This window comes from Berghia stephanieae, chromosome 5, assembly GCF_034508935.2.
Source record: "Berghia stephanieae isolate SIO BIC M18660-M18661 chromosome 5, UCSD_Bste_1.3, whole genome shotgun sequence".
Classification (NCBI taxonomy): domain Eukaryota; kingdom Metazoa; phylum Mollusca; class Gastropoda; order Nudibranchia; family Aeolidiidae; genus Berghia; species Berghia stephanieae.
The window spans coordinates 60,461,735-60,479,234 of NC_088364.1; the positions used below are offsets into that span (position 1 = coordinate 60,461,735).

The 17,500-nt window shown below is 35.5% G+C and overlaps 1 protein-coding gene across 1 annotated transcript in view; it reads right to left on the reverse strand.

Moving 5' to 3' along the window:
- LOC144973356 (netrin receptor UNC5C-like) overlaps positions 1 to 17,500 on the reverse strand; it is a gene marked incomplete in the record, with an annotated part of 308,851 nt that overhangs the window by 56,414 nt on the left and 234,937 nt on the right. The window contains 2 exon segments of the mRNA XM_078915683.1: positions 5,037 to 5,217; positions 12,057 to 12,160. Of these exon segments, the coding sequence (XP_078771809.1) occupies positions 5,037 to 5,217; positions 12,057 to 12,160 (285 nt within the window).

Sequence of the window (17,500 nt, forward strand, 5' to 3'; positions counted from 1 at the left end):
CAAGATGTCTTGCTATGCGTTTCTCTCATACATTCTTTCCTTTATATTTTATATAAAAGCTCCAGGTTTTTTTTGGTTTTAGTTTAAGTTTTGTTTCTGGTTTTGGCCTTTTGTTGTTGCTTTTTTTTTTTTTGGGGGGGGGGGGGGTGATTTTGTATTTGTACTTTTTATTAATTATTTTTCTTTGGTTTGGTTTTTTGTTCTTTTTTTTTGTGTGTGTGTGTTTTTTTTTTTTTGTTTTGTTTCTTTAATCTTTTTTTTTCCTTCCACCGCTTGCACAGAACAGCCTCCCCTATATTTGTTGAGTGATATGGAAATATTTTCACCGCTCTGTTCTGTTTCCAATTTTCTAACAGCTTCTCGTCCGCCCCGCCCCCTTTGCGCTAATAATTCGTTTAGGCTCTGTTTCCTTTCTTAAAACGGAACGGATGTTGAAAATTATTAGCAATAATACTTCACGTCTGTCTGGACAAAGATTGTCTATAGCAGATTCGAGAAAGAATACAAGTACTAAACACGGAACGTTTCGAGCTCTAAACCCTTCTTCAGCCAATAACGGAAAAAAACACCCCAGTTAAAACGTGAATATATCAAGTTAAATATGCCGCTCTCTCTCTCTCTCTCTCTCTCTCTCTCTCTCTCTCTCTCTCTCTCTCTCTCTCTCTCTCTCTCTCTTTCTCTCCCTCTCTCCATCCACCCCCTCTCCCTCTCCCCCCCCCTCTCTCTCTCTCTCTCTCTCTCTTTCTCTCCCCCCCCCCCCCTTCCTTTTCGCTTTAACACCCTTTAATTTAATCTCATGAATGAAGCCAGAGTCGCATTGCTGTCATTACTCTCTTGATGAAACAATTAGACCTTTGGTTATTATCAGAAAAATATTCCAATAAATCGTCATTTGAAAGATCGGGCTATCTTTAAAAGAAAATAAATAAATAAATAAATATAAAACACAACTAACAAACAAAAGATAACCAAAAAACAAAAAACAAAAAACAAACAGACAAACAAAAACAAAAAAAGCAACCCACCCCCCCCCCAAAAAAAACCAACAAAAAACAAAAAAAAAACACACACAACAATAAAGTTTTGAAAAATAAATTAACTACAATTCCTTTTATTCGTCATCAGGAGGTAAACATCGAGATAACCAAGGCCTCCGCCGCAATGCAGTGCCTGTAAAAAGTGATCAATAAGGGTCTAGTTTCTAGCTTAATTAAAAGAAATACAAAGGAGATGACGACAGTGGAGCTAGCGGAGCTCGAACCCCGGATCATCAGTGTGAGTAGTAAGTCCTCCTAAGCCATATCCATTGGACCATTCCATCCCCCGCCGCCTCCACATCCCCCCCCCCCCCCCTTCCGTCCATTTAGGTTAACTCACTCAACCCTAACACCGACTATATCCGTAGTTTACCCGGGCTACTCTTATCCCATGCCTATTTATTACATTTTTCTGAGACAAATTATAGGCGTAGTTAGTATCAAAGCTAATGTTCTTAATTTTTACATGTTAATGGTAGTTGAATAAAACTACTATCTATGTAGCCTACATGATCATTTTTAATACACTTTTTTTTGTTTCCAATTTTGAAAAGTAGCAAAAAATCTCTAGGATTGAATGAGTTAAACTATAACACCGTCGTTACAGGTTTGAAAAATAACAAAAGTCAAAGTGAATAAATTCAGCATTCCTTATCATCGTCACATGCATCTCGTTAACGGATTCCCGTCTGTGTGTGTGTTTGGGTTTGGGCTACCGGCGTCATCCAAATAAATAAGTAAGGAGTAACGAAAACCGGGACGGAGCCTGGTATTGTTATCCTTGTCTTCTGGAACAAAGGCACACACTGGGAGATGAAAAAGTCTAGAATAATAATAATAATTAACAACGGGGGGAGAATGCACTCAAATGGTCACATTATGTTCGCAATAGTCAAAACAAAACTAAACTTATAAAAAACTACCAGCTGTTGTTTTTGTTTCTTTTTTGTGGGTTTTTTGTTTTGTTTGTTTTCTTTTGTTCTATCTTTTTTTTTTTGGTCGGGGGAAGGGGGTTGTTTATTTTTGTTGTGTCTTTTGTTTGTTTGTTTGTTGTAGTTGTTTTGTTGTTGTTTTCTTTGTTTGTTTTATGTTGTTTTTTTGTTGTTGTTTTTTGTTTGTTTGTTTGTTTGTTTTGTTTTGTTTTTTTGTTTTTTTTTTTTTTCGTTTTTGTTTTTTTTTTTGGGGGGGGGGGGGGGGGGGGGGGGGGGGGGGGGTGAGTTTTTTTGTTTTAATTTTCTTCTTCATTTAATACCGGAGTAGACAATCTACGAGGGGGAGGGGGAAGAGATTGGGTGTACGGGATACAGAAACAAGAGAGGGGAGAGGGAGAGGTCGAGGGAGAGAGAGGAGAGAAGAAGGAGAGAGAGAGAGAGAGAGAGAGAGAGAGAGAAGAGGAGAGGGAGAGAGAGATAGAGAGAGATTAAAGAGCGAAGTGAGAAAGGGGGTGGGGGGGGGGGAGGAGTAGGAGAGCTATTACTAAAAAGATAGATAGATAGATAGATAGATAGATAGATAGATAGATAGATAGATAGATAGATAGATAGATAGATAGATAGATAGATAGATAGATGGATGGATAAATAGATAGAGAGGGTGGCTGCGGAAGTGGGGATAGAAAATATAACAATATAAAACAATTCATCTTATTAAAATAAACAATAAAAATCTTTTATCGCGTAGACTACAAACAGCTTCCGGGCACTTTGGACAAAAATGCAGATTTGATTTCCCAGTAAAAAAAGAAAAGCGTTCAATATATTATTTGCTGAAGTCTTGAATCGTTCAAAGGCGTTGATTTCACAGTCAAGCACGATCTGAGTGGGGAATTCTCCATCAAGGACTAAAGCTGAACAGGGGAACTAATGAATGCCAAAGAGTATTGGTAAACACGGCCCATTACAACAATAAAGTCCTTATATAATATCAAATATATAGAGTATCTTGTGTACACACACACCAATATGACGCTTTCTGACAAAACAGATTTTCATATATATTGGCCTCTAAACATTAATCGCTCCCCCCCCCCCCCCCCCCTCCCCTTGTTTATTTGTGTCTAGTGGTATGACACTCGTTTTCGGATCGGAAGAAGGTCATGGGTTCGAGCCTCGCTCGGCGAATAATTGAGTCCTTGGAAAAGAAGGCTGGCTCTTTACTCACATTCTCGGACCTTACTCAGGTGTAAAATGAGTACCTGGCCGTTAACTGCGTTTGTCTTTGTCCGAAAACAAAACAAAACATGCCATTTCGCCTAACAGGCGTCATGTTTCGTTCCACATGTTACGTGTTGCTGTTGGTCAGTGGCCCCTTGTAAAGCGATTTGAGCACATTGAGTGGATAATGTGCAATATAAAAGCTCAATTAATTAATTATAATCCCCTCCCTACCCCAAAAAAAAATAATTTTAAAAATGCCTTCCCGCCCCCCCCCCCCCCCCCCCCCCCCCCCCCCCCCCGAAAAATATGGGGCAATATAGGGCAATATTCACTGAAACAGTAGAACTCGTTAATGGCAAAGACTTTTGGAAAACACGGACCATTAGAATAATAATATATAGAGTGCCTTGAGTACATAAACCGCTATGATGTTTTCTGACAAAACAGATTTTCATCTTTTCGCCCTAAAACTATAATAACCCGCCTCCCCCCTCAAACAAACAAACAAACACACACAAAAGGAACAAAACAAAACAACCCATTATCTTTTGTGGTCTTTACTTCATAACCGAATGTACTCAGTTCAGCACCTCTCAGACGATATTGTATGTCATTGAGAAAAGTCAACTCTCCCCCGCCCACTTAACGGTGCTGCACTGCGACTCACGCCAAGGTTAAGCCACTCTTTCGTTGGAACAGACTACTATAACGAAAATGAGAAGAAAAAAAATTCTATCCCCAGCCCCTCGGATGAAAAAGGGATTATTTTTTCAATTTTTTTTTACCTCACATTAGATTCAAATGGCCCACAACTTATTCTAAAGTCTCAGGTTTGTGGAAGTTTTTAATAATTTGAGAGACAATTTAACCGATCGATTTAACATAAAGTGAAACTATTCTGGCCCAAATATTTTTTTAAAAAAGCGCTTTGGGCATAGTGCCCATGCTTTCCCCCTCGTTTCAAGCCTTGGCCTATAACGAGACGAGAAAGCAAATTTGTACAACATTCACTCACCATTGCTTTATTGCTCTTAGGCAATGTGCAAATGTAAACACCGAGTCCTACACAACTAGACTACACGTATTAATACAAACCGTATTACAACAACTCCAGCTACTTACACCGCAAAGTCAAAGTGACAAATCTAAACACTACTGACCTACTAATCAGACGACTGTCGTGAAACGATAAAGAATAGAACAGCTACAACAACAACAACAAAAAATCTAAATTTAATAATAATAATAATAATATATAATAATAATAATAATAATAATAATAATAATAATAATAATAATAATAATAATAATAATAATAATAATAATAATAATATATAATAATAATAAATATAATTAAAAAATTAATTAATTAATTAAATTTAAAAAACAAACAAAAGAAACAAGGAACGTTTCGGGCACAAAAGCTTTGTTCAGCTAATAACAAAATCAACAAATACACAAAAATATATTATTTTAAAACCAGGGAGGCCGCATACAAATATTTCGCACGTCCTTTCTGTAATTACTTACTTTTGATTCAAGTATAATTTAAGTACTATTTTTAAAAAAGACTTCAACTCCCCCCGCCCCCGAATAAAAACAAACAATAAACAAACATAAACACACAAAAAAATAACAACAACAACAAAAAAACAATTAAAAACAAAAATTTAAACAAAAACAAAAACAAAAGCGAACGTAGCAGAATGAAAATAAACAACAACCACAGTAACAACAACAACAACAAAGCAAAATAAACCAAAAAAAAAAGAAAAGAAAACAAACCCGAACAAAACAGAGAGAATCTCAAAACACAATAAAGGAATTTTTTTTAAAAACTCACCAAAAACCGTGAGATGACCAGGCGTACTGAGACGTCGGTGAGCGATATTCTTGGCCCCGCACGTGTAATTCCCAGAGTCCGATTTCCTGGCCTGGTTGATGATCAGATGACCCTCGCTGGTGATGATGAAATTGACGTCTTCGTCCACGTTTATCTCCACGCTGTCCTTCAACCAAAACACCTGACAAGGAAATAATAAATAAGAATAAGATATAGATAGTTCGAAGATGACGTCACTCGGGTCTTTGTTATTGTATTTTGCCATCCGCGTTTGTGAGTGATTCTCACTAAACTGTATCAGCCACATTATAAAAGTTCATGGTTACACACAGTTTTGTGTGTTGGTCCTTTCGGATGTCAATGTTATGAGCTTCTTAGCCAAGCGCATACTATCTATATAAAACTCCTATTATACTTCCCCAAGGAAAAAAATAACTATGTGAAATTGAATGTAAGCTTCAATTCCATTACGAAAAGAGATAAAAATGGACGTTTCGAGTTTCCCCTTTATCAACAAACACAGGATGAATGAAAGAAACCTACAATAATGAGATAATGTGTTAGTTGGCGTTGTTACGAGAATCAAAATGATTCAAAAATGAGTGATAACATTATATCATTAGTATTATGTATTATTGCTTATATGAATAATTAAGATTATCGATTATTATTATTATTATTTTATAATAATATTATATTATATTATTATTTCATTATTATTATTATTATATTATTATTATTATTCAGTATGTATGATCATTATAAAAACTGAGAAACTACATTTGGCAACTACATAACCCCTCCCACTTCACCTTCCCCCCCCCCCCCCCCCCCCCCCTCTCGCCTCGTCCCCCAGAATATAATTAATGTAAGAAAGAAAAGAAGAAAAAACAGAAAGAAAAAAAAATAATACGTTTAATCACTTTTTTTATAAAGAAAAAGAAAATAAATTCCATATCTTAATCTGCACTTTAAACGATTTTTTTCTTCTTCTTTTTCTTCTTCCTTTTAAAAAAAAACGGAGACAAGTCTTTGGCTTCCACTTGAAATTCGTCAATTCCAAATAAGTGTCGTTGTCCCCTCCCCGATCTAAGGGCAAAACAAAGAGCTCGAAAAGCACTTGTGGTTTTATCTAGATATTTCCAATTACCTTCCCCCATAATCCTTCAGAATGACGGCTATGATATACCCCGTTATCGATAATGGGCAAACATGCCAGGCAAATAAATGGCAAGCAAACACATCACGACAACAAAAGACTTGCAAGCAAACCCACGGATCGTAACCAAATACCGATAACTCCGGCAGCAGCAAACCAACAAAAGATCAGATTATCACATTTCACCAGCAGACAAGACACAATGAGAAGCCCCTTTTCTCTCTAGTTTTGCGTGTACTAAGACCAAAAAAAAAATACGTATTCAAAAGTTTTGTCCAAAAAATTCGTCCTTCAAATTCAAAATATCAACCGATTCAAATGTCTCATCATTTTGCTAAAAACTCTTAAACTTGGGACTGAAAGAAGTCCCAGGTTTGAGAGTTTTTACCAAGATGAGGGTCATTGTAATCGATGGAAGGACGAGTTTTCTGGCCAAAATTTTAAAAGAAGTGTTTATTCAAAGTACAGCAGATTTTTTTTTGGTTCGATATGCCGGATATTTACTTTCCTATCCAATGCTCCGTCTGTGATAATAATTTATATTATTTCACCCGTCCGATCATTGTCCTCCTACGATTTCCACCCCGTCATTCGTTGCTATGTAAACACAACAAAAAATCATAAAGAGGCTGCTTTTTTTTTTTTTAATATAGAATATTTTTTTCTAATATCTCCGTTATTTGTATTTGCCTAAGCGTGTGTAACGTTGAAGCGTTGAATAGTGTTGGGAAGACTATCAATTAATGCTTTGGATTCCCTTTTTGGTGAATTGAATAAGGATCAGGGTTAGAATAGTAATGTGCGCTTGACTTAGAAGCTCACAACACTGCCATCCGGAAATATTATGACGGATCAACACACAAAACTATGTGTGACGTTGAACGTTTATAGTCTGGATAATACAGTTTAGTGAGAATTACTCATAAACGTGGATGGTTAAAAACAATAACAAAGACCTGAGTGACGTCAACTTCGCCATGCCTCGTCTTACATGTTGACGTGCTTTCAGCAGGTTTAGTGGATGTTGCCCTATATAAATGCTCAGATTTTAAATGCACATGTATTATTGTCTACTCTTTCAGTATCTAAATGGTGTACCATAGGATTCCCCTGTACACTATTTGGAAGAAGTTATCATAGTGACGGGCAGAGAACCTACAAGACGTGCTTTATGCAGCAACCGTGGTTATAACTTACTAATAACACAATACCATTTTTGTTTAAATTACACAGTGACACACCACCTGCTTGAATGTCAACCTCTTGAAGACCTGAGATGCACATTCCTCCCACCAAATCCAAGCATCAGTAACACACTTTATAGTCACCTGGAACAACTACAAAAGACATCTAACTTCTACGTCATGGCACAAGACCGAAGGGCTAGAGCTCAGGTGGTCGCTGGTTCGGATAAGTAAGTAAGTAAGTAAGTTTAAATTACGCCCTTTCGCAACGGCACTATAAGATCCCGTCAAACAGGATATTTGATGTCAACAGGAATCACCGATGTTGTCCAAGTGAGCAAATGGCGGGGGGATGGGGGGTTATTATTCTTGCCCAATGATAAAAAAAATGAAAGTGCCTGAAGCGGGCGGGGCTCGAACGCGGGACCTTCCGGATCACATTGCAATGCCTTAACCACTCGGCCACTTCGCCCCCCTATAACACAAGATATATAGAGAAAGAAAGAGAGAGACAGGAAAGAGACAGGGAGTGTGTGTGTGTGTGTGTGTGTGTGTGTGTGTGATAGAGAGAGGGAGAGAGAGAGAGAGAGAGAGAGAGAGAGAGAGAGAGAGAGAGAAAGAAGAAGAAGAAAAAGCAGAAGAAGAAGAAGAAGAAGAAGAAGAAGAAGAAGAAGAAGAAGAAGAAGAAGAAGAAGAAGAAGAAGAAGAAGAAGAAGAAGAAGAAGAAGAAGAAAGAGAAGTGAAAAGGGAGAAGTAAGAAGAAGAAGAAAAAAGAAGAAGAAGAAGATAAGAAGAAGAAGAATAAGAAAGAAGAAGAGAGAAGAAAGAGAAGAAGAAGAGAAGAAGAAGAAGAGAGAGAGAGAGAGAGAGAGAGAGAGAGAGAAGAAGAGAGAGAAGAAGAAGAAGAAGAAGAAGAAGAAGAAGAAGAAGAAGAAGAAGAAGAGAAGAAGAAGAAGAAGAGAGAAGAAGAAGAAGAAGAAGAAGAAGAAGAAGAAGAAGAAGAAGAAGAAGAAGAAGAAGAAGAAAAAGAAGAAGAAGAAGAAGAAGAAGAAGAAGAAGAAGAAGAAGAAGAAGAAGAAGAAGAAGAAGAAGAAGAAGAAGAAGAAGAAGAAGAAGAAGAAATATAAAGAGAAAGAAAGAAAAAGAGAGAGGGGAAAAGTGACAGGGAGTGTGTGTGTGTGTGTGTGTGTGTGTGTGTGTGTGATAGAGAGAGGGAGAGAGAGAGAAAGAGAGAGAGCGTGAGAGAAAAAGAGAGAGAGAGAGAGAGAGAGAGAGAGAGAGATAGAGAGAGAGGGGGAGAGACTTCAAAGCCAATTTGAAAATTCTATCAACTCAAGTTTTTAATTAAAATTCCAAAGATCTCTTTAACCAGCCCTTGATTATTTATATCATCAATTTATTGTTTATTTATTGCTTCAATTGATCGTGACATTTTAAAAGCAACATTGCTTGCTAGAACCAAATCGAGTTCCCTCGCTCAGAGCGCCTCCAATTAACTCAAGCTAAATCTCGCCTACTCGGGAGAAAAAAAACACGTATTTTAAAAATTTGGCCAGAAAACTTGTCCTTGAAATATCAATCAATTTAAATGACCCTCGACTTGTCAAAATATCTCAAACCTGGGACTTCCTTGAAGACTTTGTAAGTCCCGTGTTTCAGAGTTTTTGCCAAAATGAGAGTCGTTTTAATCGATCGATATTTGAAGGACGAATATTCTGGCCAAAATTTTTAATTTGATACTTTTTTTTTCCTCAGAGAAGTCGAGAAATCGTGTTCAAAGAATATGAACGCCCGATTTACCTTCTAAACAAAAGAGCTCTATCTGGATGAAGAAAACCTCATTACAGAAACTCAGTTTACCTTCTTTCATAATATTTCTGCCGAAAACTAGCAAAATGCATAAAATTAAATTTGGCCGGAAATATTCTAATCCAAATAACGATGAATTATAATGAAACCACATTTCTTAATAATGCTTAAACCCTACAACTCTTTGAAGTAGTATTATAGGCCTCTTGGAGTCTCAGGTTTAATAAGTTTTGACACGTTATAAATATCATTTTCATCTATCGATATTTTCAGTTGAAAACATTTTATGGCCAAAATTTAATGAAGGCATTTTGTCAGTGTTGACAGAAGTTGGCATTTGAGCTTCAAACGTTTGTGTTTTAAGTTGTGTAAACAGAGTTAATTAAGAATGTTAAGAGCAACCTTTAAAGCCAGTTGGATAGTTTGATGTTTTTTCTGGGGTTTTTTTTTTCGTTTGTTGTTTTTTTTTTGGTTTTTTTTTTTGTAGTATTTTAATTAAATTAATCTATATTTTTATGCATAAATTGTCATTTCTCGGGGTTTAATGTGATGCCGGTTTTATATAGGCCCGCGTTTTCTTAAAAGCTTTCAATATTATCGGCATCGTCACCACCATCGTCGCCAGCGTCATCATTATTATTATCATCATCATTATTATCATCACAATCATCATCATCATCATCATCAGCAGCAGCAGCAGCATTATCATCCTCATCAGCAGCAGCAGCAGCATCATCATCCTCATCATCAAAGGGTGACAGATTTGTATGGATATATAGGTAGACAGACACACAGATAGACAGATTGATAGATAGTAATATATGATAGAAAAAGCAAAATTTGTGTAATGTTCTTGGTTGTGGCGGGAAGTTTTTTAATAAAAATAGATGGATAGATGGATAGATAGATAGATAGATAGATAGATAGATAGATAGATAGATAGATAGATAGATAGATAGATAGATAGAGAGAGATAGATAAATAGATAGACACATATCAAATACATAGAAATATAGATTTATAGTCAGACAAAGAACTGTTACATATAAATAGAAAGACAAACAGACATACATACATACATACGGACATAGACCTTGTTCCAATTCCAAAATAATAGATAATACAGGTAAAACATTATGATTATATTATAGTCGTCCTTATAACACAATCACAATGTCGGTGTTAATGGATTCTTTCATTATTCAGGTGATAGAATATTCCATACCAGGTCGACAGGTAAATGACTGGAATGCTTCTGACTCGTATCAATAACCTACTCTTCACTAAACTAACAAGAAACCGTTTCGTTTTGTTTTCATTAATGGTCTGAAGAAGTTAACTTTATATTAGTGTATAGAATGATAGAATATGACGTCAATTGGCTCCTTCGTTATTTTAAAAGAAATTAATTTTGATTATTATCATTATTATTATTATCATTATTATTTATTATTATTATTATTATTATTATTATTATTATTATTATTATTATTATTATTATTATTATTATTATTATTATTATTATTATTATTATTATTATTATTATTATTATTCATCATTATCATCATCATCATATCATATCATTCATTATCATCATCATCATCATCATCATCATCATCATCATCATCATCATCATCATCATCATCATCATCATCATCATCATCATCATATTATATCATTATTATTATTTATTATTATTATTATTATTATTATTATTATATTATTATTATTATTATTATTATTATTATTATTATTATTATTATTATTATTATTATTTATTATTATTATTATTATTATTATTATTATTATTATTATTATTATTATTATTATTATATTATTATATTATTATTATTATTATTATTATTATTATTATTTATTATTATTATTATTATTATTATATATTATTATTTATTATTACTATATTATTATTATTCATCAAACATCATCATCATCATCATCATCATCATTGGTTTATGTGTTGCGACCTATCCAGATCCATTCCCACCTGCCACCAACACCAACCACCACCCACCTGAGAGCTTCGACATCATTTCACGACCGTACAGATTACAATTTGTTTGTTTTTCGTGTTTCTAAAATCTAAAACCTATTACCGCCATCTAAACCATGGCTGTCAAAACACTCTATAGGTAACAATAATCATCTATCTATCAAGTAGGGTAGATTGGGTGATGGTTGGGGATGGGGTGGGGGTGGGGGGGAGGACGGAAAGGCGGTGGGGGGGGGGGAGACAGGTGGTTCTTAGTTGTCTTTAAAAATACATTAAAATTGAATCATTGCTATGCTGATAACACACATAAACGCTTGCACATACAAACACACATACGCACACACACACACACACACGCACACACACACACGCACATAAACAAACACTGTTCGAATGATCAATCAGGCTTGCTTCATTGACAATCAGGAGGTCTGAAGTTCCATCCCCTGTCAAGGCTGACTGATATTGTTTTGATTTTTTTTTTGTTTCGGGGCTGGGGATTGGGGGGGGGGGGGGAAGAGGGGGGGGGGGACTATACTTTTGCACAGTTTCATTCATACACACTGTTTCATATTTTTATCTTATAGATAGAACGAAGTTGACGTCACTCAGGTCTTTGTTATTGTTTTTTTTTTTTTTTGTGTGTGTGTGTTTTTTTGCCATCCATGTATATGGGTAAATCTCACTTAACTGTATTATCCCGACTATAAAAGTTCATGGTCACACATAGTTTTGTGTGTTGGTCCGTTATACTTCCGGATGGCAATGTTGTGAGCTTCTTAGCCAAGCGCATACTATCTCTATACCAGTGCCTGCTCCCTACATTTGTCACTTTGACATTGTCAGAATCAACTCACCGTGGGAAGGGGTTTCCCCTCTGGGGGGAGACAATCCAGTTCGGCAGGTTGTCCTTCAGCTACTCTGACCGCCATTGGAAATCGCTGAAACCGTCTTCGGAGCACTGAAATGAAAACAAATGATGATTTATTTAAAAAACAAAACAAAACTTAATGCACTCAAAAACAAATAAAACTGAGAGTCTTGAGCTATAAATAGCAATATCCACTAAACATGCTCAAAGCGGTTTATAAAGGATCCAGGGGAGGGGGGTGTAACTGGGTCACATTTTTGGTGGGGGAGGGGGGGGATGGCTGAGAGAGAGAGAGAGAGAGAGAGAGATAGAGAGAGAGAGAGGGGGGGGGGAAGGAGGGGGGGGGGGGGGGAGAGTAGATTGAAAATGTGACCATTACTAACATGGAGCTGTATCCACTAAACGTGCTCATATCGCTTCACAAGGGGTCCTTAGACAACATTGAGAGATAGAGAGCAATAGAGGAGTGCATGGAGGGAGATAGAAAGAGAGAGAGAGAGAGAGAGAGAGAGTGACTGAGAGAGATTGAGAGAAAGAGAGAGTTAGAGAGACACACATAAAGATAGAAAGATAGATAGATAGATAGATAGATAGATAGATAGATAGAGATAGATAGATAGATAGATAGATAAATAGATAGATAGATAGATAGATAGATAGATAGATAGATAGATAGATAGATAGATAGATAGATAGATAGATAGATAGATAGAGATAGATAGATAGATAGATAGATAGATAGATATAGAGAGATAGATAGATAGATATAGATAGATAGATAGATAGATAGAGAGATAGATAGATAGATAGATAGATAGATAGATAGATAGATAGATAGATAGATAGATAGATAGATAGATAGATAGATAGATAGATAGATAGATAGATAAATAGATAGATAGATAGATAGAGTGTATGAAAGAGAGATAGACGGATAAAGAGAGAGAGAGAGAGAGAGAGAGAGAGAGAGAGAGAGAGAGAGCGAGAGAGAGAGAGAGAGAGAGAGAGAGAGAGAGAGAGAGAGAGTGTACAGAGATACATTATTTGGCCCGGGTCCACCAATAACAGACTTTGTAATTAAACGGTCGATATCGACTAAATCAGCCACAAAAACAATGGATGCTCTTCTAACCCGTAAAGGTGAAAACATCAACAGACAATTCTACAATACAACGACAAAATGACTTTTTTCAGTTTGGCCGGAAAACTTTTAATACATAATATTGTGTCTTATCTATCAACTAAAATTACCATAAACTTGTGAAAATTGTCAAACCTGAGCCTTCTTTAAAATGGTACTTTATAGACTTATTCTAATGTCCCTGGTTTAAGGGGTTTTTAACAAGTTGGTCATTTAGTGGATTAATATTATAATAATATAATATAATGAATTAAACATTTTCTGGCCAAAATGTCAAAAAGCGTTTTTTGGCCATGTACGCCAGATAGCACATGTCATCGACCTAATTAGCTCTTGCTGACAGATGACGTCTCGGGCTTGACAGATCCACATTCATGTAATGTTGCTTTTATATTATATTATTATAAACTATCATTTAGGAAGAACAGAGATGTTATTGTTATTTTTAGCCTCTTTCGTGGTCGTGACGATTATCATCATCATAGGAATTATTTCCATTTTCGATGTAATTTTTTCATCGCCATTATCCTCATCACTTCGTCATTAAAATAATAATTATGTTAATAATAACAACAATAACAGTGATGATGATGGTAGCAGGAGTAGACGGAGTAGTAGTAGTAGTAGTAGTAGTAGTAGTAGTAGTAGTAGTAGTAGTAGTAGTAGTAGTAGTAGTAGTAGTAGTAGTAGTAGTAGTAGTGTGGTAGTGTGAGTAGTAGTAGTAGTAGTAGTAGTAGTAGTAGTAGTAGTAGTAGAAGTAGTAGTAGTAGTGGTAGTAGAAGTAGTAGTAGTAGTATAGTAGTAGTAGTAGTAGTAGTAGTAGTAGTAGTAGTAGTAGTAGTGGTAGTAGTAGTAGTAGTAGTAGTAGTAGTAGTAGTAGTATTAGTAGTAGTAGTAGTAGTAGTAGTAGTAGTAGTAGTAGTAGTAGCAGAGGAAAAAGAGGAAGAAGCAATATAAGATGGAGGGAAGAAGGAAGAGGAGGAGGAGAAAGATGAAGAGTAGAAAATGGTAAAAATAGGAGCAGAAGAAGGAGGAAGAGAAGGAGAGAGAAAAAGAAATAAAGGACGAGTGGAGAGAACATGAATGGGGGGGGGGGGGGGGGGCAAAGAGCAATAGTAATAGGATTACTTACAAGATAACCCAAATCCTCGTCGCTCCAATCAATACATCTTATCACTACCACCACCCTACACCTACCACAACAACAATTCTTACATCACAACAAAAGCATCTTTATAGCATCATTCCAATCATCATTACCATCACCACCCTTTTTTCAATCACCAAATCAGAGAGAGAGAGAGAGAGAGAGAGAGAGAGAGAGAGAGAGAGAGAGAGAGAGAGAGAGAGAGAGATTGATATATATATATATATCTTGATATACATATTATATCAAGATAGATAGATAGATAGATAGATAGATAGATAGATAGATAGATAGATAGATAGATAGATAGATAGATAGATAGATAGATAGATAGAGATAGATAGATAGATAGAGAGGTGAGAGAGGGGGAGAGAAAGAAAGAAAGAAAGAAAGAGAGAGAGAGAGAGAGAGAGAGAGAGAGAGAGAGAGAGAAACAAAACTGTTACTATTACCATCACCAGCAGGTGTGAACTATTGACACATCAAACCAAAGACAGTATGTTTGTCATCGAGATACTCAACAATTACCTATATCATACATACCTGGGTCTCACCTTCCGTCACACCTGTACTAACTACTAACTTCCCCTACACTTAACACTAGAAGAACATTAAAAACAAATAACCAAAAAAAAAAAAAAAAAGAAATTGGCCCCAAAAAATTTACTTCAAATATTGATGAAACAAAATGGCTCTCTCAACTTGTTACAAAACTTGAAACCTGCTTTGAAACAATCTCACGTTGAATAGTTTTCGACAATTTGAAGGTCCAAATTAATCAATACTTTAAGCGAAACAAGAAAAAATTAAAACAATTAAAAAATATAATTCCCTTTATTCATCCCTTAGGGGACATTTTTCTCTAGGGTCTATTCTAAGGGAAGACTGGAATAACCCAGGTGTCAGCCGCAGTGCAGCGCCACAAATTGAGCTAGGGTAAGATGACTTGCTTAAGGTCACATAGCGCATTATCGGGGGTGATCGAACTCGGTACCTTCCGGGTATGAAGCAAAGATCTTACCACTGAGCCGAAGAGAAAAAAAAAGTTTTTTGTTGATTTGTTACGAAGACAGTGTTAGTTATTATAAGTTTCTAGTTAATTTTAACCAGTTAAATACCGTACTCTACAAAGACACGTATTAAAAAAATTGGCCAGAAAACTAGATCTTCAAATATCAATCGATTTAAATGACCCTCATCTGGGCAAAAGACATCAAACCTGTGACCTTGCGAGGTCTTCTTAAAACCCCAGGTTTGAGAGTTTTTGACAATGTAAATCGATCGATATTTGAAAGGACGAGTTTTCTGGCCAAATTCTTAAATACGTGAGCTCCCAGATTACAGCAGTTAATTAGTTAACACAACTATACAGCTTCTTAGATAGTGTGTATGTCAAACGATTTCACACGAAGCTACTGAGTAATAATTAGTATAATTGGGTGCATAAGTACACACTAGACACCGTACCACCATGTACCTCTGCGCACCATGCACAGTGCACTTTACCATTGTGCACAGTGCACCTGAATGTTTACATCAAATTGTAACAAGCTACGTCAGCGCAACTTTTGACATTTAAAACACAAAGACAAAAAAAAAATGTTTTTAAAAAGATGTAAGAAATAGCAGAGATAAAGAAGAGACAGAAGAACAATACGGTAGCTAGTTAGATCAAAGCCGTTGTCTCCATTACTCCAAGACACAGAAAGGCAAATCAACAATAAAGCCTTGATATAGCGGTCCCAAATTAGTTCACAGACAAAGCAAAATTTGTGTAGGTATTCTTGGTTGTGGCAGAAAGATTTCTTATAAAAATAGATAGATAGATAGGTAGATAGATGGATAGATAGATAGATAAATAAATAGATAGATAGATAGATAGATAGATGGATGGATGGATGGATGGATGGATGGATGGATGGATGGATGGATGGATGGATGGATAGATAGATAGATAAATGGATGGATAGATAGATAGATATAGATAGATAGATAGATAGATAGATAGATAGATAGATAGATAGATAGATAGATAGATAGATAGATATAGATAGATAGATAGATAGATAGATAGATAGATAGATAGATAGATAGATAGATAGATAGATAGATAGATATAGATAGATAGATAGATAGATAGATAGATAGATAGATAGATAGATAGATAGATAGATAGATAGATAGATAGATAGATAGATAGATAGATAGATAGATATATAGATAGATAGATAGATAGATAGATAGATAGATAGATAGATAGATAGATAGATAGATAGATAGATAGATAGATAAACAGAAGAAGCAAAGGAAACTGGTTTGTGGGTGCATCAGTCTTGCAAAACCAATTAACATAAACTATTTATTATGACAACAGTTATCACAAATAAACAGATAAACTGATACTCATAGAATAGAATAAGTGATATTCTGAGATACAAACCCAACATCAATGTAGAACGAGAGGAAAAGGAGGTAGGTAACGAAAATGGCATATCATTTAAATTATTTAACCTGATATCAGTACTCAGTTACTCGCAGGAATAAATTGAAAAGTTCTAAATATGAAAACCCAGTCCTTTCTCGTGGTTAGAAAATAAAAGATTCTTACACCCTTTAATTTGGAATTTCGGACGTGTTCTGAACCCCCCCCCCCCCCCCCCCCCCCCCCAAAGAAAAAAAGAGAAATAATAAAAACAAAAACAGATAGACAAAGACTCCTACAAATTGAATAAAATTTGATATAACAGATATTTCTGATACCCATGTGCAAAACTTAAACAAATTCATCAATATTTGTAGCAGTTTCAATGATTACCCTCAAAACACTTGAAATGTCTATTCGACAATGATTGCATAATGTACAAAACTATCAATCGGTACGTTGTCTATTTTTCACTTTTAACAGAACTTAGAGGAACTTAGACGTTCTTGAATTTTCATAGCGATACTGTTTGTTTTTTTTAACGTTTATTCTTCATTGTCGCACTCACGTATCTGAGTTCGAGTCATTCATCATCATCACCATCATCATCATCATCATCATCATCATCATCATCATCATCATCATCATCATCATCATCATCATCATCATCAACATTCTTGTTCATGTTCTTGTTCTTGTTCTTCTTCACTCTCTCTCTCT